General features: G+C 44.9%; 1 protein-coding gene across 1 annotated transcript; it reads left to right on the forward strand.

The window, feature by feature from the left end:
* Positions 1 to 750: 750 nt before the first annotated feature.
* On the forward strand, positions 751 to 21,773 carry AXDND1 (axonemal dynein light chain domain containing 1). Its single transcript, XM_074599349.1, has 26 exons — positions 751 to 838; positions 1,317 to 1,498; positions 1,850 to 1,950; positions 2,596 to 2,722; positions 3,082 to 3,167; positions 4,310 to 4,366; positions 4,488 to 4,593; positions 5,335 to 5,456; positions 5,955 to 6,095; positions 6,529 to 6,633; positions 7,256 to 7,376; positions 7,981 to 8,082; positions 8,666 to 8,832; positions 9,695 to 9,758; positions 10,209 to 10,443; positions 11,148 to 11,157; positions 13,163 to 13,366; positions 13,967 to 14,060; positions 14,747 to 14,955; positions 15,533 to 15,629; positions 16,581 to 16,691; positions 17,541 to 17,678; positions 17,827 to 17,958; positions 19,130 to 19,221; positions 20,074 to 20,225; positions 20,973 to 21,773. Exons 1-26 carry the CDS (start codon positions 751 to 753, stop codon positions 21,074 to 21,076), a joined length of 3,147 nt encoding a protein of 1,048 aa, XP_074455450.1. The 3' UTR covers positions 21,077 to 21,773.
* The last annotated feature ends 1,402 nt before the right edge of the window (positions 21,774 to 23,175 follow it).

The following is a 23,175-nucleotide window of genomic DNA, read 5'->3' on the forward strand; positions in this document are numbered from 1 at the left end:
GTAGCTGCTACAGAACAGCACCATTAATCTTCCCATCCTCTCTGGTAGGAATATCGCGTACTGCCAAACGGAGTTGTGAAAGGGAAAAAGAAGTTTTCTTCTGTCAGAAGTTTTTAGTGAATGTTTATATTTTCTTTGCAAGAAACCATTTATGCAGCGAGACAAGAAACTACCTGGCAAGATTACTCCTTGATTACACCCACAAACATGTATCTGAAGGCGAAGAAATGTAGTTAACCTAATTAGAAACCACAGTACACGAGGATACAGCTGATAAGGAGGTCAAAAAGTTTTAATACAAAGAGCGTTTATAAAGAACAATATGTATTGGCAAGGCTGGGGCGGGGGCGAAGGCTTCAGAAGAGAATTCATGGAGAGCATGAAACTAATGGAAATATGAATTTTTTTATTAGTAAGTCATGGCTAAGAAGAAAAACTGGTAAGATTAATAATTGGAGACCAATTGAATTAAATATCTGGCCCAGTTAAATATATAAGAGAAGCGGTTGTTCTTAGTGCAGTTTGTAGATGGAAAAACAAGCCCCCTATGGAGGATGTAGCAAAACATGGGGGGGGGGGGTTCCGAACTGGTGTACCTAGTGTCAGGAGTACGGGGGTTTTCTTACAAGAAATAATAACAATAAAAGCTGTTAGCCCAGTGAAGTACAAATTCAGGTTTCCTTCTGTTTCCAGATCATTCGCTGCTGCACATTTCCTTGGCTAAGCGTTAAAATAAAAGAAACGTTCCCCATGCCCAGGAGGGGAGTGCCGGCTCCGGGACCAAAAGCGGATGGAAGGAAGCGGAGCGGTGCCGGGCGGGCAGGGCAGGACCCGCCAGGTAGGGCTGGGGGCTGCCAGGATCCTCTGACTCCATCCTTCTAGCTCCCCCTTCACAGCGGGACGCTTCTCTGCATTATTTCGGTAGTTACTGGTATCTTAGCGTGTTAATATCTTTGCAGAAAGCTGACGGCTAGCAATCCCGGAGAAGGGAAATGGCTTTACAGAAACACGCAAACTCGAATTGTTTACAGCACCCCTCGGCGTTCGCGTACCTGGCAGCTTGGCGCGATTGTGTGACTAGTGCTTCATCTCCCATAGTCAGATGGTAACTGTTCTAGGCTTCGCCCAAGACCTAACAACCGCTAAAAACGCGATTAGCTGCCTGTGGTTTAGATAGAGTTGATCCTGCTTTGGGATAAGGGAGTAAACATCTTGTCATGGTTTTTCTCAGCCCCGTATTTTATCGTTCGGTTTTGCTTTCTCTTTCACCAGTAGAATAAATGCTGCTGAAACATTTCTGACGTACAATTTTCCAGAAATCCCCAAGCTGAGCGCTACCTCAAGGATGCTTGATCACACCAGGCCTGTTTCTGCCTCCCTGGAGCACAGATTTGTTCCAGAAGAGGTTTTCCGCAGCCTGGCCTGCGCCAGCGGGTCTCTCTACAGCCCAAAGAGCTTACAGTCCCTGCAAACCACCAAAACCCCAGCGGGCTTCAGGGTGAGCGTGTTTCCATCTCCTGCCTCTTTCTCTCCAGAATTGCCTGTCTGTTCCCGGGGCAAAAGGAAAGTTTGCCGCCCTTGTAAGATAAATTTATCTTACATTGCATCGCTTTTTCGGATGGCGCAGTTTGATGCAGATCCAAGGTGCTGCCTTCCAGGGCCTGCAAAAGGTGCTTCCACCCCGGTGCGGCTGTGAAGCCCCTGCTGAGGCTGTGTTGTCCACACCGCTTTCTTTAGCCCCAAGATAGAAATAACGATGTGGATCTTGTTCAGACAGTCACCCTGACCTCTCCCGCTCCTTGGCGCGTTTCTCGCTGAGAAGTGACAGCCACGTGTGCCTTGTCTGCAGGGCTGCCTGCAACCCCCAGATCGGCTTTGGCATTATCCTAATCGTCGGAGCAAGTTCAGACACCTGACAGACCACCCTGTCAGTTTGACAGGCGCTGGAAGGTAAGCAAAGAAGGGATAAGGAGCCCAGGGCGATGGAAAGACGTTAGAGCTGGGAACGCCGAGCTAGATCTCTCCCTTGGCCTTTTCTTTATGGTAGGTGGCTGTGCTGCCCAATGCGGATGGATGAATGGACTAACTGGCCCATCCGAGTTCGGGCCGGAGAGATTCGAGGGAAAGATGTTTTGGGTGTAATAAATAAAAGAGCTGCTAAACGAGCAATTCTTAGAACCGTCCTTCCAAAGGATGCCAGGCTCACAGGGATGCTCTGTGATCCACGATTAAGAAAAGAAGCTCTTCTGGCTTTAATGGACTTAGCAGGGAATAGCTTTACACTTCTTTTTAAATAAGCGATGCTTAACAGTGCTGGGAAGCAAAAAATGTTTTGCTCTCTATGGGATGTTGCATATGTATGTGATAGGATGTTGGCAGCAGATGCGAAAAATGGATAGGCGATGCCTAAAAAATGTTAATCTGTCTAAAAAAAACATGATCTCATCTGTCTTTTTTGGCCCAGGGGAGGGAGTCCTGGCCATGAGCCTGGCCTCGAGCTGAGCAGAACAAACCCATGTGTGGCTTAGGCTGGATGGAAGTTGGTGGGTTGCCTGTGGGGCGGGTCAGTGAACGAGCTCTTCCCCTCCATTTCAGGGATGTCTCTTACCTGTGTGACGTTGTGGCTGGCCAAGAAGCTAAGAAAGCGATGCCCGGCAGAAGCTCTTTTTCTGAGGGTCATCAGGAGCTGAGAGGGAGCCGTGGTACAGTCCCACGTACTCCCGTGAGTGCTGCCATTCAGGTGGTTTTCTGTGGGTATTGCTAGCTGGGAGAAGGGAGGTCCTAATAAATGTGTCCCGGTGTTACCCTCATCCTAAGACTCATTGGCTCTCCTTGCGGCTCACAGCTCCCCGGCTTCCCCGCCGCAGTTTGGCGTTAGTCATTTCAGTCCACTTTCAGGGGTAGATTGTTTCTGTCGGGCTCTGGATGTGTGGAGCAGGAAAGGGAAAAGCAGCATGAAAAGCCACTACGTGAGCTTCCCTCTCCGGGCTGCCAAACCCCTGTCCTCTTTGGGAAGGAAGCAGGATTGTGTTCACATCTTTTATGCTGATGTTTCGTGCTCTCTCTCTTTCCCATCCCTAGCGAGTCACCCTGGCAGATACTCTGGTTCCCAAGGAATTTCACATTGTGAAGAACAGGGGAGTTTTGCCCTTGAAGTACTTCGATGGGTGAGCGATTTCTGGTTTACTAGGGTTTGTCCTCAACTCTTCAGAGCCAGGACATAAAGTGATGAGAGGCTGAGGATGCTGCCCAAATACACCTCTTGCCGTTGGGAAGGGGAGAGTATAAGTGGGAGCAAATCCCATGCTAATGGGCTATAGTTAATCCTGCAGAGCAAGGTGTGACCCTCCTTTTCTTTGCCCCTGCTGCTTTGGGGTGGCTAACAGAGAATGTCCTGAACGCTGGTACTGCTTCTCAGGGGGGCTTCAGTAGCCGGTCATGAATGTAAGAGCTGAAGCCTGGTTTGATCCCTTGAGGCAATTTTTGGAAGTTTTTTGCTACTGTTTTGGTTTTGTTTTTTTTTTTTAAAATACATAATTTTGATTAGTTTTTCTGTTTTTCTTTTAGAATTGCTTTCTGCCACAAAGCCGGGCAGGCTCTGGAGGGTAGTTCTTACTCTCGCTTTCTGGTTGTATAGACCTGGTGGTGTCTCAAATCTGACCACTCTCGGGGTTTTTTTGTTTGTTTGTTTGTTTGTTTGTGGTTTTTTGTTTTGTTTTAGTTTTTCAGGCTGTGAATTTTGAATTGAGTTTACCAAGCCTTGCCCCAAAAAAGGCAACTGAGGCTCCCCTTGGTCTCTCTGGACAGCTTACTGAATTTAAAGGAGATTCTTTCTCATTGTTCAAGGATTAAAATACTAAGATTAGGAGTGAAATCCTCACAGCTTCTTTGCCAACGTGATGTAACAGAACACTGTCACCTTATTTCAATGGTGTCCTGAGATCAGTCTCTGGGTGGGTTTGGTGTGGATGTGGTGCTCTTCTGGCCCCACCACTAACTTTTAAACCCATCGGTCACTTCTTAGCCAAGTACCATGAGAGGTCTTAAAGGGAGAAGGTTCCTACAAGATTGGTGTCATTAGTGGCAAGAAGAAGGAGTTCCAGGTGGGGGAACAGCTGCGAGAGGTTCAATTCTCACATTAGGCTCTAGATGCTTCCACTGAAGAGCAACCCTGTAGACCCTTCTCTGCCTCTCCAACCTGCGTCAGCTTGTACATGGGACAAAGAGGTTGAAGGAGAGAGTGGGATCCCATAGCTAGCACTGGAAGGATTCCTTTCTGACCAAGTCCTAATATTTGTATTCGTTTCAGTAAATACACAACGCTGCTTGAAGACCGTGAAAAGAAACTACGGCTGTTCCCATCCATGTAAGTATCACTCTGCAGGAAGCTGTTGTTGGAATAAAAACAGCTGTTTGAATTTCACTTCCTGGGAAAATATCATATGGTGCTCTACAGGATAACGATGTGTGTCTCTCTGCTCTGTCAGGAAACCTTCTGGGAGGTTAGAGGTCATCCAGCTGATGGAGGTGATGGACAGCATGTTGGAAAAAGCTGGAGTAGACAAACTAATCAGAGTAACAGGACCTTCACAGGTAGACAACTTGCTTGGACCCGAAGAACTTTCTTGTACCCAGAAAAATAAGATCCCATTTTCCTCACTGTTTATCCCTGATGTGCCTCCTAGCAGCTAGTTTCTGCCCAAGCCAGCTGTCTGTAGGTCCTGTAATAACCAGGGATTTCCTCTCCTGAGCTTCTGCCCACCTTCATTTGATCCACAAAGAACAAGCGGTTAGCTTGCTGGTGTAGGAAGTTACATTTCTGTCAAAAATGCCAGAAAGGAATGCATTTGGCATTATTACTACAGAGGAATGAAGGCAGTAGCTGTCTCATCTCTGCATTGGGAGATAGGCTGCTGTTACAACATGGGCCATGGGAAACCTTCATACACCTAAAAAGCAGATGCCAAAGAACATTTACTTGGCCTTATTTCCTGTTGTTCTTGCACAGTAATGGAGAAGGTTTAAATGGGTGGGGAATGATTTCTGAAAAACACAGAGCATTGCCTCAGCAGGAACTCCAGCTGGAATTAGCAGAGAAGCTCCCATGGACGTTGACAGGAGGGTAGTCAGGATAGTGCACAACATGTTTGAAAACAAACCTGTGAATGCATGCAGGATGGCTCTTTCCCTTCTCCTTTATACCTTCAGTAGTGTTTTGTCCTCAAAGGGAAACCTCCTTCAGAAGAAATGAGAGATCTGTGCTAACCTCTGTTGTTGAAGGAGTAGGCTGGCCAGGCTCTGCAAGGCTGTGATTTCTCTTGCCTGTTTTGCCAGCTGCATAATGCTCTGGAGCTGATGAAGGCGGAGCAGAACATCTACAACATTGTTTTCCATGAGCTGATTCGGCAGGTCAGCGTGGACTGCATGGAGAGAGGACAGCTGCTTTCAAAGCTCAGGTCATCATTAGCCAACCACCCTTAATCCCCGCCTTGATTTATGGCAGTGTTCTCTTGGGAGCAGCATAAGCTATTGCAGATTGTTCCTAATGTCCTTGCTCAGCAAAGCTCGCCCGTCGCAATGTAATCGGCGTGGGGTCTGATGCCAGGAGTGAAACAGGATTCCCCTGCCTAGTCAACAACCAGGGCTAACGAGCCTCTGTTAGGTAATCTGGAGCTTGGAGTCGGTGGCGCTGTGGCCACACTTGACAGCATGGGCACCTTATTGGTGTAACGTTCAGTGGAGGTTTTCACATGTAGAACAGCTGGTGTTCCCATGCTCAGATTACTGCTATTTGTAGCAATTAAATTGTTCCAGAGTTTAAAATCCCCAGTCCAACCACTCAAAAGATTGCCTTCTAGATAGCTTCCTGTGCAGTGAAAGGAAAGGGTCTTCAGATGGGGTAAGAGAGAACTGGACTCTCAGGCAAATACCCTTTTTTACTCTTTTTACTGCAGGCAGAGGTACGTGGGTCTCATGGAGCGGGTTCCTGAACAGATGAAGACTCTCTATAAAAACATGATGGCACAGCGGGTGGTCAACAGACACATTACAGAAGAACTACTTTATTTTAAAGAATCTGTTGGACAGCTGGCCAGGTATGAATCCTGCCTGATCCTAAGTAATTATCTCTATGCCCTAGGCTTAGTTCATTGATTTTGTTTGGTTTTCTAATCTTCCTCCCATAGGAGCAGGAAGACAGTGTTAGGATTTGAAGCAGAGCTACAGGGACCACCCTTGAGCCTCCTCACATTCTCACTGCACCTTCTTAGTGCCAAATAATGTCAAAGCCACCTCCTTTTCTTACCAAGATGGGGGTTCTTTGGTGGGGGACTGCGGAAACGGGTTGCTGGAGCAACATGAGTGCATGGGAAGAGGAGGTCTTCAAGGTGCCTTTCGCCCCTACAGTGTGATGACTGTAGGAGGAAGAGAGCCCTGTATGATAGTGTAGGGCCCACCGGTCTGCGTCTGCCAGAGTAGAGACCTTTGGATTGGGCTAAATTGCATTAATATCATTCCCTGCTGTTTCAGCGAGCTGTGTGAGGTACAAGAACATGACCGCAAGGTGACCAAAGAAGCAGAAAAAGCTCAAGAGGAGCTAGCTGCAGCCACGCGGGGGGCTAAGGCAAATGTAAAGTAAGTTGCTTTTGAAGTTGAGGTTGGGAGATTTCTGCAGCCTGCTGGTATCATTCTTTTGGGGTTGTTGGGAGGACGAGGGGAGGATTGATTTCATTCTGGGGAAGAGAACTTCACTGTTTATGACAAATGCCATTATTTTTCTATAAATCCTAAACTCCTCAAAGGGATAGAAAGCTGTTCAAAACTTTCCTAGTTTTAAGACATGAAAGCTGCATTCGTTGCTCAGGTGCTGGCGTTCCCTTTTCTTCACCCCACATTCACAGCTGTTGAGCTTTTCATAGTCTAGCAGAGCCTGAACTTCTGAGGGCCTGTGGACATCCTCAGATACCTAAGAAATGGAGGATTTAGGTGGCTGGTATCGGAGTTGAGGTGAGTGCTTAGGCAGATGGATTCACTTACAGAGATTTGCATTCATACTGATCGGAAACTCACGATGGAAATAACAGAAAGGTGTTGTAAGGGCTCAGGGAAAAGGACCTGTGAATTTACAGGCTGTGCAGGAGGTGACCGAGGAAGGAAGGAGGAAGAGGAAATGGCTAAGAAAACCCTTGGGAGAAAGACAATAAATGTGGATGAGAAACACAGGTGCACGTATTTCATTGTCTTTCTGTTCTTCTAGCCTTTTGGAAGAGTATCGGGAGTTATACGAGTTACAGAGAGGACGACTGGAAGAGCAAGTTCTGCTGGTAGCCCAAGAGAGAGATGTTTGGAGCTCGGCAGCATATGACCTGGCTCTGAAGGTAGGTGCAGGAGATCAGTCATACGTTGCAAGGTACAAGCCATCAGAGCGAGCGGTCTTGTTCCAAAGGCAGATCCATCATCCCAAAGAACATTTTTATTCAATATGATTGGGTAGTAACACATCTCATACCTGCCCTGACCTCATTTCCTGAGGTCTGTTGTATTTCACATGTGTGGTTTTTAAATAGAAACTGGTTAATTTACCCAGCATTTCTGGTACCAATCTCCAGATTCGTGCAGGAAGAACTTCGGTGAAATTAGTATTTCCATTCAGAGATCGGTTTGACTAAAAAGTTTCCTATTTCTCATAATTTAGAATATCATCACCAGATTCTTTACACTTCCTCACAAAATATCATTCTTGGCTAACTCTGTGCTTCCTTGTTTTGTGTCCCTCTTGTTTGTGATCTCCTACTTTATCTCCTTCAAGTAGAAAATCTGTTCACAGAACTTCTGGGGCTGTTGGGGAGATCAGAGATTTAATTGTCAGGAAAGTGGGCTCAGCCACTTGATCTCCATTTCATTTATGGTAAAGCTCCCATGTTACTGTCAGACGTCTCTCCTCTCAGAAGAAAACAGGGCAGATAATAATGTTTCTTTCAGATAATAGACAGAAACCGGCTCACATTGGTTCGCAAGCTTCATGTTAGCGGAAACACACTGATCAACGTTCTCAAGCATTTCATAGTCCTCTTGGCCTCAAAGGTAGGGGCCCGTCTGTGATGTGTACCTGTTCAAAGTGTGTGTATGCGTGGCTTACGTAGCTCTACAGTTCTCAGTGAAGCATTCGGTTCTTCAGTTGTTATTTGAACTTTCAAATCTTGGTCTAGTTTCAAACAAGCATTAAAATTGGAATGAGTTCGCTCTCTGCTTTTCTCTCTTTACTCCACATCCCCTTTTCTCTGCCTCAAACTTTTCTTTCTCCTCTGTTTGCCCTTTTTCTTTGTGGCTTTCTTCCCTCTCCCTGTTCCTTCTCCATAAAACCCAAACAGATCCAGGCTAGTGTAATTTTGGCCTCATAGGCATGGGGCTGCATGGTATCTCAGTGGCATACAAGCAACAAGGGGTCAAGTGCTTGGTTCTGGCATGTCCTGGGAGGGTGATCCACCCTAGTCTCGTCTCAAAGGGTTTGTGAGGGCTGTGCTGTGGAATTACAGACATTTCCCAGATCTCTGATATGTACATGTTTCAAAATAGCTAGGGCAAAGGGAGAATTCCTCCAACTAGGATCAAACTAATCGTGACTGACAACAGTCCCTTTTCCCACCCTCTTGCCCAACGCATGCAGGACACGGGAGACCTGGCTGATCTGCAGGAAGAGACTGAGCAGTTCAGGGAGAGATTGGGTCATATTGGAGCAGAAATAGAGCGTTCCGAGGCGTCCAGCCAGGGGAAACTGCAAACTGTTTTCAGCAGCCTCAACAAATGGCTTCAATACTTCCATTGCAGTGACTTGTGAGTGGCCCAGAGGGACTGGGGGTAGCAGTCAACTCGCTCAACCTTTGCCTCGTGACAGTAGGTCTCGCTGGCCCAGTGCAAAGCGTGCACTGACTCTCAGGTGCAGTAAGATTTGGTGCCATTTGTACATCCCTCACTGCTCTGCTTTTCTGCTCGACACATGTATGTCAGTAATCACGTCCCTCGTGGCAACTCCAAAGAAGGTTCGTGTGGGTTTGTGGTTGAATTCAGTGGAGCAAGGATTGTCCCCTCCTGCTGCGAACCAGAGTGTCCCTTCTGCAGTTGTCGTTGCTGTAACAGAATTCTTCTATTTGGTTCATTTTAGCTTGAATGCACACACATTAATGCTTCAATATAGCATTTAATTCTCTGATGTACAGATACAAAATGAGACTCTAAGACACATGCTGTTTCAAATCCAAAGTCATTTTTTATGTTAAGGTGATTATGTTTTGCAGGCTTTTTGTTAGTTCATTGTGATATATTAAATAAAACAAAGTATAAACGCAAGCGCAAAATGCAGACACATACACAGCGTGTGCATTAACAAAAGACACCACTTCATAGATTTCAATCATTGAGTTAATAATGTCTGAATTTTCCATATGCGCTTTGACTTTCATCTTTGCTGGAAGCAACATATTTTCTTAACTGACACCCAGTGTCCGCGTTAGGCTGAGCGAGAGAACAAAGATCTCTGGTTGAGCGGGGCCTGGTGGGTTTTAGTTCTCGTTCAAGTTACAATTTGTATCACAAAGCTGGTATGTGTGGAGTACGTGTCTTGACTCTTGGTTTTGCCTTGGCTACTAAAGGAGTTTGTTTTCTCTCAGTTCTCACCCCTTCTTTCCCTCTGCTTTAGCTCCTCTCCAGTGAATGAAAAACTACGAGATGAAATCCTACAAGATATCAAGAACATGATACACGTAAGATTTTGGGGGTTGGACATATTATTGAGTGGTATCTGCTCAGCAGATTACCACGCGTTAGCTGAGCCACAGCAAGCATCTCTGCCCATCAAAAATGTGAATGAAAACACATTAGCCCAAATCTTTTGTGCTGAAGCTTAAGCTAAGAGTCTACACAAGAGAAGTTCTAAGTGACAAATACCATAGCTCAGACAGTGCGTTAAACTTAGTCGTGCATTGAGCACTGTCCAATGACAGCTCTGGTGACTGATAAATTATATTAATCTGTAGAAGCGCTCAGACTTGTCACCAATAAGTTTCCAGTTTATTGTGCTATTTAGTCACTGTGACGTCTTTATGCTCATGGATTCATCACACTTCTCTTACCTGTCTTCCATCGCCTTTCTGTTGCAACCAAGGGGCAGCCCAAAATTTGGGGGCATGGCGAGCTTGCAACTTTTCTTCCAGATACTAAAAGCAGACCTGCAGCAGTATGGCGGGGAGGCGCACCTGAGAAAGACAGAAAGTCTGAGGAGCGCTGCCAGCCTGCAGGAGCACTGGACGGAGCTGGGACAAACGGTGCTGAATCGACACCGGGATTTTGCTGGAGCATTGCCTCCGCAGCACGCTGCCCTGGAAGAAATAAACCAAAGGGCCTGTCAATTCTACCAGCAATACAACATAAGGATAAGTGGGAATCACGGTAAGGAATGACAAATTCTGCAGTTCAGTCTTTCCTTGGGGACGCCAGGAAAGTAGTGGGTAATAAAGGACAAGTTGACGTAATTTGTACTGGCTTTTTCCAAAGCTAAAAGCTAAAGTCTGACCCCCAGATACGTGCTGGGAATCAAGAGCATTCAGGGGATAAACTCCAGGAAACTTCACTTGTGGTCACATGTAAAAAGAATACCTGAAATTTTAAATGTGATACCGTGCGAAGAACATGCAACGCAGATCTGACAGAGGGAAGTCATGTGTTGTGTTCAGAGGGAGCATGGGAGGTTTGTGATTACGGATGGAAAAGAAAATAAATGTAAAAGGAAAGAATGGATGTTTAAAATGTAAAGTAAAACATCACTTTGGAGATCATTAACCAGATAACACTGTCTCAGAGGGTAATACTTTTTTTTATTACGTTACCATTAACACAAAGTTATCTTAATCTAGATATTGAATTATCTTGATAATAAAGTATGTAAATAAATGTTTTCTTTGCTGATATAAAGTTATCATGTTCTGTGTAAGATAACAAACATACATTGGGTAATTTGCAACTAACCTTCTCAACCTTTGCCTCTGCAAGACCTTGACTCGTTTCTGATTTCAGAATTGTTTCATCTCTGATGTTTTTTTAATCATCGTATTTCCTTTTAGCAGACTAAAACTAAACTGAACGTGCGCTGTCAGGAACTGCTAGGTGTGCTAAGCGGCTTCTCATACTGTCGTCTTATTCTTTCACTCAGGGTTATCCTGTGCTTTTCTCTACATTATCTTATGCTACATGTTATATTTCAGCCTACTGAAAGCTGAGACAGAATGATAAGTCTGTCCATCTTAAGAGACGCCTAAAGGAAATAAATTTTCCCAGTAGTTCGCATTAGAAAGTGAGAGACAGAAGAAGGAATGAGGCCATAACTGGCCAGACATTAGCATGGCAAAAAGTTAACTGCAGACTGTCAGAAGCCTCGATAGTTAGTCGTGATCTGAACAAAGGGCGAGGCAGCACAGCACAGACATCTGATCCAAACTGCTTCAGCCAGTGAAATCCAGAAAAAAGGGATTTTAACTTATTTTAACAAAGGCTTTGGGAACTGGACCACAGGGAACATATTTTCTTGATCCATACAAGGAGTGTATTTTGAATGGCTTGGATTCTCTTTTTTATTATGGCCTTTCATAATGGCCTTTCAGTAGAAAGGACAAGGTACCCCTTCTCCTTACGTTGCACCCCTGGTAAGAAACAGTGAAAATGAAAGAGGTTATAAGGAATAGGTAAGAGAGAATACTAAGAACATGGTAATTTTGTCCTGTAAGGCAGTGGCAGTCAATTACCTGAAGTATTTCTCAGTTACCTGAAGTATTTATTATCTTCTAAGATCTGATTACCTGATCTCGAGCAGCATGTGCCAGAAATACAAAGGGTTTGGTATTTGATGACAAGGGTTAGAGATGCAGAGAGAACAATGAGATATGATATTGTTTTAGACGGGAGATAAAAGAGAGGACTTCTATGAAATCTATAAGGTTTGGCTGCTTTTATTCAGTCTTCCTTGATCACTTCTTAAAGGCTTTACAGTGTACCTTCTTTGTGAGAATAAGATGGTTTTGACTCTGCAGTTGGCACTTGGGTCTGGAGTGATCTCTTCAGTGAGTTCCAGTTAGATATTCCCTTTTCCTGGGGACTCGATTAATTTTATAAGATAAATGCAATGATATAGACAGCCTCCACAAAGCAAGCCACTATTTAATAAGGATCCAGAATACTGTGTAAGGGGTAATATGGCTAAACCACAGCTAAGCGATCAGAAGTGACTGTTCTACCTCATCTCATGCCCTCCTGGGACCCACCTCCTTTTTCTTTCCTCTTAAGCTGATGCTGCATGGCAGGAAAACTTAAGCGATTTCATTCCTACCACTTCTCCTTGGTCTCCTCATTGTTAAAAACTAATGTCTAGTTGTGGGACTCCCATTGTGTGCTCTGAAACTCTCCACCCCGTGGAGGGTAACCTCCTCCCTTTCTTACTAGTCTGGGCATCCCAACACCACTTCATTGCACTACTCCCAGTCCAGAGGATTAACCAGTTCTACCCCACAGCTGTACAGTGGGTGAACAAAGCTATGCATCAAAATTAGTGAAATATTTTAAAAAATTATCATCATCTTCATGTGCATAGCACGCCATCTTTGCTAAAAGATGTCACAGAGGCCAGGACATCACCAGGATTTAAAGAAAGCTTAAACATTGGACATCAAGAGCAAACATTGTTACATTTCAAGCATATTCCCTGATAAACAGAGAATATCCATCAGCATGTGCCAGATGAGGGAATGAGCAAGTCATTTAGGACCTTGTCCATTCATTTTTGCACATCGGTGCATACCGTATCACCTGCGTCTTTGAAGAGCTGGGTTGTAACTGCAAAGCTGTTTTGAAAAGAGTTGTATTAAGCCTTTATGCAATGAGGGAGCCAAATCTGCCAAGGCAAGAAGGAAAGTCAGGGCTTCAAATCAAGCCTATTTTCTTTCAGCTTGCTTTGAATTCAGTGCTTACTAAACAGATCATTCTTAGTCCTAAGTGTAGCCAGTTCCCACATGGGCTGATCATCCCTCTTGGCATCCCTCTTTGAATCCAGCTTTGTTTTTGTTGGCAGAGAGAATTATAATTAAAGGTTCGTATCTTCTTCCCCTGCGGTCACAGCTAGGTTTTTGACAGCCTTGGTGAAAAGTATGGAAGATTGGTTATTCGAGGTGCAAAAGCTGAAGAGAGGTTCTGGCATGCACAAAGCTGAGCTGAGGGCATTTTATCACAAGATTCCTGTGTGGCTGGCCCAGGCGACTGCAGTGATGAGCTGTATAGGCTCCAGCACGTTGGATGAAGCTGAGAGTGATGAGAAACCACATTTCCTGTAAGGACAGAGGTGTTAATTGTGTCTGGGGTGGCCTTGTACATTAAACTACACTCCCAAGAAAAGAGAATTTTTTATTTTTTTTTGTGGGGACCCTGGCAGTGGGATAAACGTGATCAGCTGAAGCATTAAAATGATTGGCGACTGCCTTTCATCTGCTTTGATTTGGCAATATCCGTGGAAACAGTTGGTGGCTTCAATATCGCTCCTGGAACATCACTGTCTCCCTCAGAACTGCCACCTGCTTTGGAAATCTTGACATTTGAAGAAAACCAAAAATATGTGATTCACTTACAGTCAGATTTCTGGGGGCGTATGCCTCCTTGTGGTGCTCCATTGTCTTTGATAAATATCATCAGGAAATAAATTATTTGCAGAGCACATGCATAACATAACAAGTAAGAGATTACTTGCAAATGCCAAGTTTGCCCCCAACTATAGCATTAATAAAAATGCCAGTATCATGTTTCCAGCATATGGTCTTCTAAAATACGTAGTTTTCCTTGAGTTGGGAAGCAAAAGGTATCTTTGAGACAGGAGATCCTCAGGTCTGGTGCACTAGAGTTCACTTTGTTTCTGGATTTGTTTTTTTTTTCTCAGGGTGGTACCTAGGGAATTTTTTAAGATGATTCAGCAATGGGTTCTGTCCACGAATAATGAGGTTGAGAAGAGCATCACACATCTTAATGAAAAAGTAAGTGCAAGCCTGAAACTTCTAGGGGTAAGAGCACTATATCTACTATTCAACCTTTCCGTTAATTTCTGTCTGGCCAGAGCGCAAGTATGAGGAATGCTTGTTTCTCTTTTGACACTATCTTTCCCATTTGAGTTGAGTTGTGGCTTTTGTCTTCCAGCCAAAGGAGCAGAGGAGAACTCTAAAAATAGCGGTGAGGTCTCCTATATGGTACATGAACACAATTTTATTGTTTCATCTTTAGCAAGCATTTCCTTTGGAATAACATTGATATTTCCGGTTCAGAGAACTGTTTTGGCTGCTAGCTCTCTGTGGTTTTTCTTCTTTCTCCAAGGATTGTAGACCAGAGACTCTCACCATGCATTTTTAAAACATTCTATAAGTGTGTTGTGTGGTTTTTGGTTTATTGCTGAATTCTGGAAAAGAGAAAGCACCATGTGGCTGATAAGCAGCATATGATCCTGAACAAGAACTGGGAGAGGGACAGATCCATGACAGGAGAAGATGTGTTTGTAATGGGAATGAATATGGGAGAAAAAGTAGTAAAACCAAATGTTTCTGTCATTAGGTCAGTTTGCAAATTTAACTAGGTAGGACATAGACTTCTGTGAAATGCATCGACTTCAGAGTACTTGGCAAGACCAGTCATTTATTACTGATTTAATTTGCTCTGATGTTTTGTGCAGGTGACTGAACTGCACCAAAACCTGACCCTGTGGCTGGTGAATTTGCTGAGACACATGACAGCGGACCGCTTGTCCTGGGAGCGTCCCCAGTGGCAAGAGTCAGACACTGAGACTGATGAGGAGCTCAGGCTTCTGGAGGCTCGTAAGCTACAGCATAGAGCTGAGGAGCTTGTTGCAGAGATGGGCAGACTCTCTGGCTCTATAGTCAGGTATCAGCAGAGGTTTTCAATTTCATCTAAGGGGGTTTTCTCAAGAAAAAATGCATAGTGTGCTGGGATCATGGCGACAGATCCCATCAATTCGTCTGTCCTTGGATCTTTTCCTAGGTCCTAAATGGGCCTTACTGGAATTTGTAGGGAGTCTAATAAGATAGGAACACCTAATGAGAATGGCAGTGCCTGCTTTATTCCTAGTACTGCTATAAAACATGCCGGCATCTGTGATTGCATGGGCTCTGCCCACCCTCCTGAGGGTGACCGCTGGAGGACCTAAGGGAAGTACAGGCAGTGAGTCTGCAGTCCAGGTCACCTGGAGCAAAGCCTCCACCTGATTCAGGATCTGTGATCACACGTCCGCTGTGGGTTAGTACAATACTGGCATGCACAAGCTGTCCAGGAAGTCATTGTGGGAGTGGGGCGGGCAAAGATTGCTCTTCTGGAGACTTCTCTACTGCAGAGGTCTGCAGATAGCTCCTGCACCTTGCTGACAGCAGCACGATCCTGGCTGAAGGTAATAAAGCATTTGAGGGCTCTTCTGCAGGGCTGATGACATTCTGCATCTTTGCAGCTCCTGCTGTGATATTGTCAATGCAATCGTTCGAAAGAAACGGTCTGAAATGGATTTAGAAGCTGATTTTGAGCTGGAGGAGCTGAATAAGATCGAGGTAAAAGTTGCCTGTGTTTCCAACTGTCTAGGTCTGGGGTAGATGAGACTGCATTTGCTTTGTAAAAGGTAGAGAGAAATATATGTGAGGGTTTCAAGGAGGAGGAAGACTCTTGTTACTCCAGTGGACTACCCTGGTCCCCCAAGTTTCCTACTGACTCCGCAGTCCTGGAAAGCAGACAAGCCTGGATCAGGTCATGTTCAGTTTTAGTATTTTCCTACCCTGTTTCAGGGTACATATATAAGGGCTCTCCTGTGAGATTTATTTCATGAGTGGCAGTAGATTCACCTCTGGTTCAAAGCTTATCAGAGCCATGTACATCCAGACTTGAGTGGCGCCTAGGAGTCCCTAAAGGTGCTTGGTGCAATATACAGATGAAGTTGAAACTTTTTGCAGTCAACTGACCTGACCTGCCACCTCCTTATTCTACACTTGCAGGTAAAGCTCTTAATTGATAACGCTGTCATCGTCAGTGTTTAGCTGAGCTTTGCTTCCACTTTAGGAATGTGACAGGTAGACCCTTCCTAAAGCCCAAGGCTTCCTTGAGCACAGGGCAAATTGCTTCAAGGAATGTAAACACCTTCTCTGCAGGGACTGAAAATACTTGTGCTTCTGTTCTGCGTTACCTTAGCAAGTGAAAAATTAACCCCTGGGATTTCCACTCATTTCTCCCTACATGGGCTGGGGTAGTGACGGTGCCAGAGATGTTCTGCACTGGCCTGAGGAGGAGCTTGTTGAAGGAGTTAGTTGGTGGGAGTGATTAGCCAGTGACAGAAAGCTTGGAGAAATGGGTCTTCCTTTTCCTTTGTAGGGTGAGGATGGAAGGGTCCGGGTAGGTCCCTGGAATAAAGACAGAAAGGTGGAATTATTTAATTGACTGAATGAATATAATAACAGCTATTTTTCTGCTCAGTAATCCTTGAATAATAATTTTCTTTTATGTCTTTCCAGACTGAGTATTGTAATTGGATTCAAGTGTGTAGCCTTCTCCTTTCAGAGATCAAAGGCACTCCAGTCTCCTTTCTGGATTTAGAAAAACTGAGAAATCTATTTGGATCGGAGGTATACATAGACTGTATTTGCTGTTTTAGGTTGAACCAGTTTGAACGAAGGTCTGCTTCAAAACTTTACCTTAAGGAAGTAGCTACAGTTCAGTTTGAGGGAAGGTTTCACATGGAGACCTGCACGAACTCAAAGCGGCAGCTAAGAACTATGAGGTGTTATGACTGCAAACTGGTTAAAAATCACAGTGCTTCTTGTGAGGTCAGGTCTAAGGCAAAGCCAGAGCTTTAGTGGAGCTGGGACATTTTACCCTACTGGTAGATCAGTTCCCTGTAGCGCGTGATAGCTTTTGCTTCACCCATTGGTGTGGACTTTAGCTGGAATCCTGGTGGTTGCCTTGCCCAGGAGATCAGGCTGAACATCTGGTTTAATTCCTTATGGGGGTAAATGGATGTCTGAGACCGCCTGTGGCAATTAGATGCGGTTTATAGATGGTTGGCCTGGCATTGGTCTACTTTCATACAAAACATGTTAAATTCAGATGATGAGGAAATGGATTTAGATTTATTGTCTTGAACAATTTGTTTGCATCAGTTCTGAACTCAACCCCCCAGCAAAGTGACATTGTTCATGACTTTTTGTACAGCCAGTGCTGTAGCTCGCTGCTGCCTCTCTTTTTCTCCCTGCCATGGCCTATACAAAGCAGGTATGCCACGGTGGGTCCTGCTTATGTAATGTTCAGTAATTAGCATATTCATTTGTGATTTGAAATACATTCATACTCCTAGCTGGCTGAAGTCCAAGCCTAAATATGCACAAGAGAAAGTCAGAGACCGGTTAGATTTGCCTAGGTTACTTGGATGGACAACGGGACTGCGCTACTCACCTGATCCTTACGGTGCCTTACAGGAATTGCAATTGAAGCTTAAGGACACTGTCATTTCTTCGACTCAGGAAGAGCCTGAAGCTGAAGATGCCAACAGTGATAGGAAACCCATAACAGAGGAAGAAACATTAGAAGTAAAGGAGGAAATTGCTATTATGCAGGTGACTATAGTAGCTGCAATATGCTACTTTCCTGCAGGGCCTTTTTAGTTATTGCTTGGTGTATGCGATGTGAAACATGGCCTTACAGCTGCCTTGAATACCACTAAGCTAGGGGTATCTCCTATTTATTGTTCCTTTTCTCTCTCAGCAGCAGCCAGGTGCTGGTATGGGTTATGTGACTGAGGACAAAGAAGCTACTGCAGACATGATCAGATATGTAGGACGTGACTCCAACGTCCACCTGAAGTCTCTGAAGTCAGACGTCGTTTCAGTCACAGGGGTAGGAGTCTCCACTGCATGAATGGTTTTAGCCTGTTGGCAGAGATTTGGAGCTGAGCTTTAGCTGTTTACTCTGTTATGAGACCCCCTTTAACACCTGTGTCAGGCCTGCTGGGGCAGTGCAAGGTGCTGGTGTTCTCTCTGATCCCTTTTCTTTTGCAATTTTAAATAATTAATAGCACAGTTACCACAGCTGCAATTTGTCCTCCTGACAAATTGCATTACTGCCATGGCCCTGGGACTTCTGTGGGATCAATAACAGGTGATACGTGTAGTCTGAACCAGGAGTATCTGCAGAGACTGGCATGGTGAAAAGAGTTTGGTGACAAGCACACGGGAGAAGTTGAAGAGGATTCAGAGTTTCAGGGAGATCCCACAACAGGGAAACAAGAAGTTCAGGTTGTTTTGGCCTCTAAGGTCCTTGTTTTCTCCACTTGTCCGTGGGATGGTGCTCTTTGGTAAGCTTGCTCTTCAGAAGTCATATGGGCCTGCCTTTTGCAGTCATTCCGTGGCTAGTCAGTCATACAGAGTGGAGCCCAGAGGTACAAGAATTGTGGATCTTTAGCAAACCGTCACTGGATGGCCTACTCCTGCTCAGCAGCGTTGCTGAGTGTGCCTTGCCCTTCATGCTTTAGAGGTGGGCAACTAGTGCAGAGTGACAGTGGGAGACGCAGGAGTGTCTCTTTATGGACTTTGATTTGTTTTACAGAAATTAATCCCTGGAAATCACAATTACTTTCCAAAGCTTAGAGTAGGAGCCTTTTAACAGTTACTTTTACAGAAACACCATGGTTGTCTTCTTCAGATGAAGAAAACTTATGTATGCCTGTTGGACCCCGTGAGAAGCTGCCTCTTTCTCTTTTATTATTGTTTTGTTAGTTTTTTCACTCCTGGTCAGGCTACAGCCATCTCCAACCTCTGTAACCCAGTGAATGCACCAGCAACCCAAGACTAAGGGCCAGTGAGAGTTCCATGTCTGAGTCAGAAAAGCATTTTAGTCTATTTTTAATGCTGAGATCAGTTCAGTGTCTGAACTAGCCTCTGATTTTACATGTTTTGCTGATACTGAGCTCTTGTTTGTGTTGTGACTGTGCACTGAGAAACCAGCACCAAACCAGGCAGCATTATTGATTTCATGGTCACTTACAGAAGGTTTTGCTCTTCCCAACCAGAGGGAGATGACTGCCACCAAGCCATCCACTCCCTTTTCACAGAAAGAGTTTGAAGCCCTCGCAATGCTGGAACATCTGCAAGTGCAGCTCCTGTGAGTACTGGTCCTGTGCTGGAGGCGTGAGCAGGGCAGGGTTTCATCCCAGGCAAGTGCCTGTTCTGCTCTCTGATAAGGTTCTGCTTCTCCGATATCTGTTGGCTTAATTTTGGGTTTCCTTCTATTCTGATTGTCTTGGGCCATTGACTGTGATTTATGTTAGCTGAAGACATGACCCACGTCAGCTCTCCTTCACCTCTGTGCAGTTTTTCTGTACTCAGGAGATACATTGCAGAGGTACTCATGAGGGTTTTCTGCAAGTCTTCTTCATACTTCAGGTCCTGTTAGCACTGCAGGGTGCTATGTGAACGCAGCTGAGCGTTTCTATGGCCTGCTAGTGCCCAGGAGCTTGGTAGGTACAGCCACGCAATGTTGTGCCTAAGTGTGGGGAAGACAATGAAGGGACGCTCCATGCAGAACCACTTTAAGGTTTCTGTTTGGTAATGACTTCCATGCTTAAGCAGTCTTGGGCACTCTGAACTACATTCCCTCATACTTCTTGTGTTGTCGGTGAGCTTGCATTATCCAGGGTAAGCCCATCTCATTAGCCTTGCTAATAGAATTGACTGTGCTCTGTATTTATCCTTGAACAATGAAGATCAGCATCTCACCCTTTGCTAGCAAACACTGAGTTTTAAAATTAATTCCATTTCCAGGGTTTACATATAGACGTGCCATGAAGTCCCTCATAGATCTTTTAACAATGCCCTTCTCTGAAACCATAAATGTGTTTTATAGAGTCAGCCAATCCTACTGAACACTTCAGCTTTCTAAATCTTTCTTTTAGGTATCCCGCTAGCAGCTGCTTAGATTTCAGCTTTCAGCATTATCTTTGCTTCTGTGTTTCAGAGAAACAGAGATCCGTGCTCAGAATGCAGAGGAGAGATCTGAAGGTCTTGAAGAGAAGCTGGAAGAAGCTCTGCAGAGAATCAAAGAGCTAGAGAGTGAGCTGGAGAAAGAAGTGAAAGTCATCCCGGAAGCCACACACAAAGAAGGGCAAGGTCAGGAGAATCAATATTCTGAGCCCTCTCCTAGACTCACAGAGGGAAGCAATCTTTGAGGACACCTTATTCATCTGTTTAGTGCGGGACCCTCTTCTCCTGGGCACGCCCTCGGGTTTTGTCTAGACTCTGTGTCAGAGGCCAAGCAAGGAGGCTTTTACCATGACTCTAGATCGGGACAGAAAGAACTGCTGAACTTGGTCTGTTTTTGAAATAAGTAATTATGTTTGACTGACATATGACACAGGGTCTGTATCTAGGAGATGACTGTAATTGGCTTCATCTTCCTTGTAAGTGAGTGTTCCCTGTTAAAGTCAAGAAGATCTGTTTAGGATCACTGATTTTGGGGTAGAAAAGAAATCATTTCAGGTCCTCTGACTCAGAGGCCACAGACCTTTTGTGTCTACAGTATAGGACATTATTGCTGTCTCCAGGAGTTGTTTGAATGCTGCTGACCTACTGATCACGCCAATATGGTGTGGCAGGGAGTTTCTTAGGTCGCATGTTTGTTGTGGATGAAAGCATTTCCTTGTGTCCTTTCTCAACTGGATCTGCAGAGAGATAAGATGTGGAGAAGAAGAAAGAATGAGAATTAGAACTTTTTCCCTTAATCCTTCAGTGTGTCCTATCTCTTTGACATCAAAGCAGGAGGAGAGGCTAATTTGTTAAGAATGTGATACCATGGGCACATTTTTTACTCTGCGGTATTTTTAACCGCTTTGGTTTGTTGCTTTGTTTTTCTTTCAGAAAAATATTTCCAAGAAAGCGTCTCAGAAGTTGGGGCCTGCTCCTCAAGTCCCAAAGCTTCTACCTCTGACCAGTCCAAGGGATCCAGAAAAAGCGAATATTAAAGAACAGCAATGCCTGAGTAGTTTCTAGTGCTCTTTCATAGTAGCATCACAGTCCCAATCCACTGCCTTACTCCTCATCCACTACCCCAACATCTCTGTGCTATCTCAGCATTTATGCTGTTCTTCTAACTTGCTCTTCCACACCTGTCGTCTTTGTCCTCTACCTCCTCCCACAGCTCTAATATCCTTACAGCTTGTCTTCCTTGTAATATCATTGCTACTTTGACTTTCTCCTACCCAGATCTCTCCTGCCTGTGCACCCTCCTCCCCTCCCTTTGCCTTGTGCTTGCCTCCTGTTTGTGTTCATCGGTCTCTCTTGCTGCTCTATATCATTCTGCCTTATCCCCGTGGGATCATGCAAGTCAGTCGTTTGCATCTCTTTCTTCTTGTATCAAGGGTTTTTTTTTCTCAGTGCCAGCATGGCTTGGTTGTATATCCGATAATGGGTACCTCCTCCATCCCCTGGGCTTTAGATGATCCATTTACCAGCTGACTGGTTAGGAAGAAATTGTACAGAATTGTATGGACAAATCTTTGTTCATCTTTGAATCTTCTTCTTTTCAAGGTCTTGTCCTTCTTTCAGAAAGCAGGAAGCAGCCTGAAGCTGTGCATGATCCTGAAGGCCTTTCTCAAACTGCTGCCACAGGAGAACTGCCTGTAACCAAGGTCACAAAATCGGACTTCAGATGATGCCAGTTCACCCGCTCAGTGCACTGGGATGGCATTTAAATGCCCCATCTCTCTGTGATTTCTGTGTTTGGTAACTGAGCCCCCTAGCTCCCCATCTGCAGTACCCCTACTGACTCAATAGTCCGAACTGCCCAGTCAGGTGGCCACCAATGTCTTCTGCCTCTGTCGGGTCCCCAAGCTGGGGCAGTCTGTATAGTTATAAAGCTCTCCAAGGCCAACAGAGCTGCCTGGGTTTGGCATGACTGCAATTTGACCCTGTCTCAGCTTGGAAGAGCAGGCAGTGAAACTGTCAGGAATCACATCGGCTCAGACAACCCCTGCCAACTCCCTCAGAGTAAATTCTGGTTTGGAAACATCATATATTCCTAATCCTGAAGTACGTTTTTAAATGATGTTTTCCTTCTGCAAGGTTTTTGAATGTAATACCTCCTGAAGGTAAAATGACAAGTTTTTGCCAGCTGTGGATATGTAAAGGAGAGAAGATCCTGCTGGAACTGAGGATGCTCTTAGCTATAACTTGCCTTTTCTGTAACTGCAGAAAAGTTACATGTTTGAAAAAGCTATGCCTGACTTCTGCAAACATGACTGCAAATAGGGTAATGTGTGTGGCCTGATGTAGTACTGCATGTCTCTTGACAGTTGTTTCTCAGGCTAAGACTTGTTCTTTTGAGACATTTTCTGTAGAGATGTTGGCCCTTGATGTGCCAAGGGATCTTGGTCTGGATGGATCATTTTACATGGAGTTAGAAATGCACACAGAGAAGCATTCAAAGAAAGGATCATCTGCAGCTCACTCTGTGTAGTATTATGCCCTTTTGCCCTAGGTTGGGAAACAGGGGGCTACTCCAGCAGCATGAGAAACAACCAGAACCAGCCTTAGAGAAGTAATGACACAGCTCATGTTCGCGAAGTGGAAGATTACAGAGCTGTTCCACTTCCCAGAGCTAGTTTTCCATGAGTGGATCACTACTGAGATCTATTACAGACACATAAGGAGGAGCCTTTCTCCTGAGAGGACTGCAGTGGCAGAATGATTTAGATGTGAGGTTACACCTGGAGCACGGATCCTTGTGTGATCACTGAGAAGTTCACAAGTGGATTTTTCCCACTTCTCAGCCACTTGTAAGGGGGCTGGCTCACCAGTAGTCCTTGCTGTAAAAAGGCCGGCAAATACTTGTGGAACGAGCATTATGGGTGCATTGAGTGTTGAGAAGAGGACTCCAGGGAGCTGAAGGGGCTGATTAAACACAGAATATGTGGTACTTAGTAGAAGTGGGATCCTTGTCCTTTGCAGCAGTATTAAGCCAGTATTAACCAGCTATCCTCGTAACATAGCTGCATTTAACAGAAGTATTACCAATGATATGTGCCAATGTGCGTGAGTGTTACCAGCAGGGAAAGTGGAACTG

The sequence above is a fragment of the Larus michahellis genome, chromosome 8, assembly GCF_964199755.1.
Source record: "Larus michahellis chromosome 8, bLarMic1.1, whole genome shotgun sequence".
Taxonomy (NCBI): domain Eukaryota; kingdom Metazoa; phylum Chordata; class Aves; order Charadriiformes; family Laridae; genus Larus; species Larus michahellis.

Bases quoted from the DNA above. Each gene is read 5' to 3' on its own strand.
- AXDND1 (XM_074599349.1), top strand. From the start codon at position 751: ATGCCCAGGAGGGGAGTGCCGGCTCCGGGACCAAAAGCGGATGGAAGG. The intron at 1,499-1,849 runs GTGAGCGTGTTT...CCTTGTCTGCAG, and splicing joins AAACCCCAGCGGGCTTCAGG to GGCTGCCTGCAACCCCCAGA. The intron at 17,959-19,129 runs GTAGGAGTCTCC...CTTCCCAACCAG, and splicing joins ACGTCGTTTCAGTCACAGGG to AGGGAGATGACTGCCACCAA.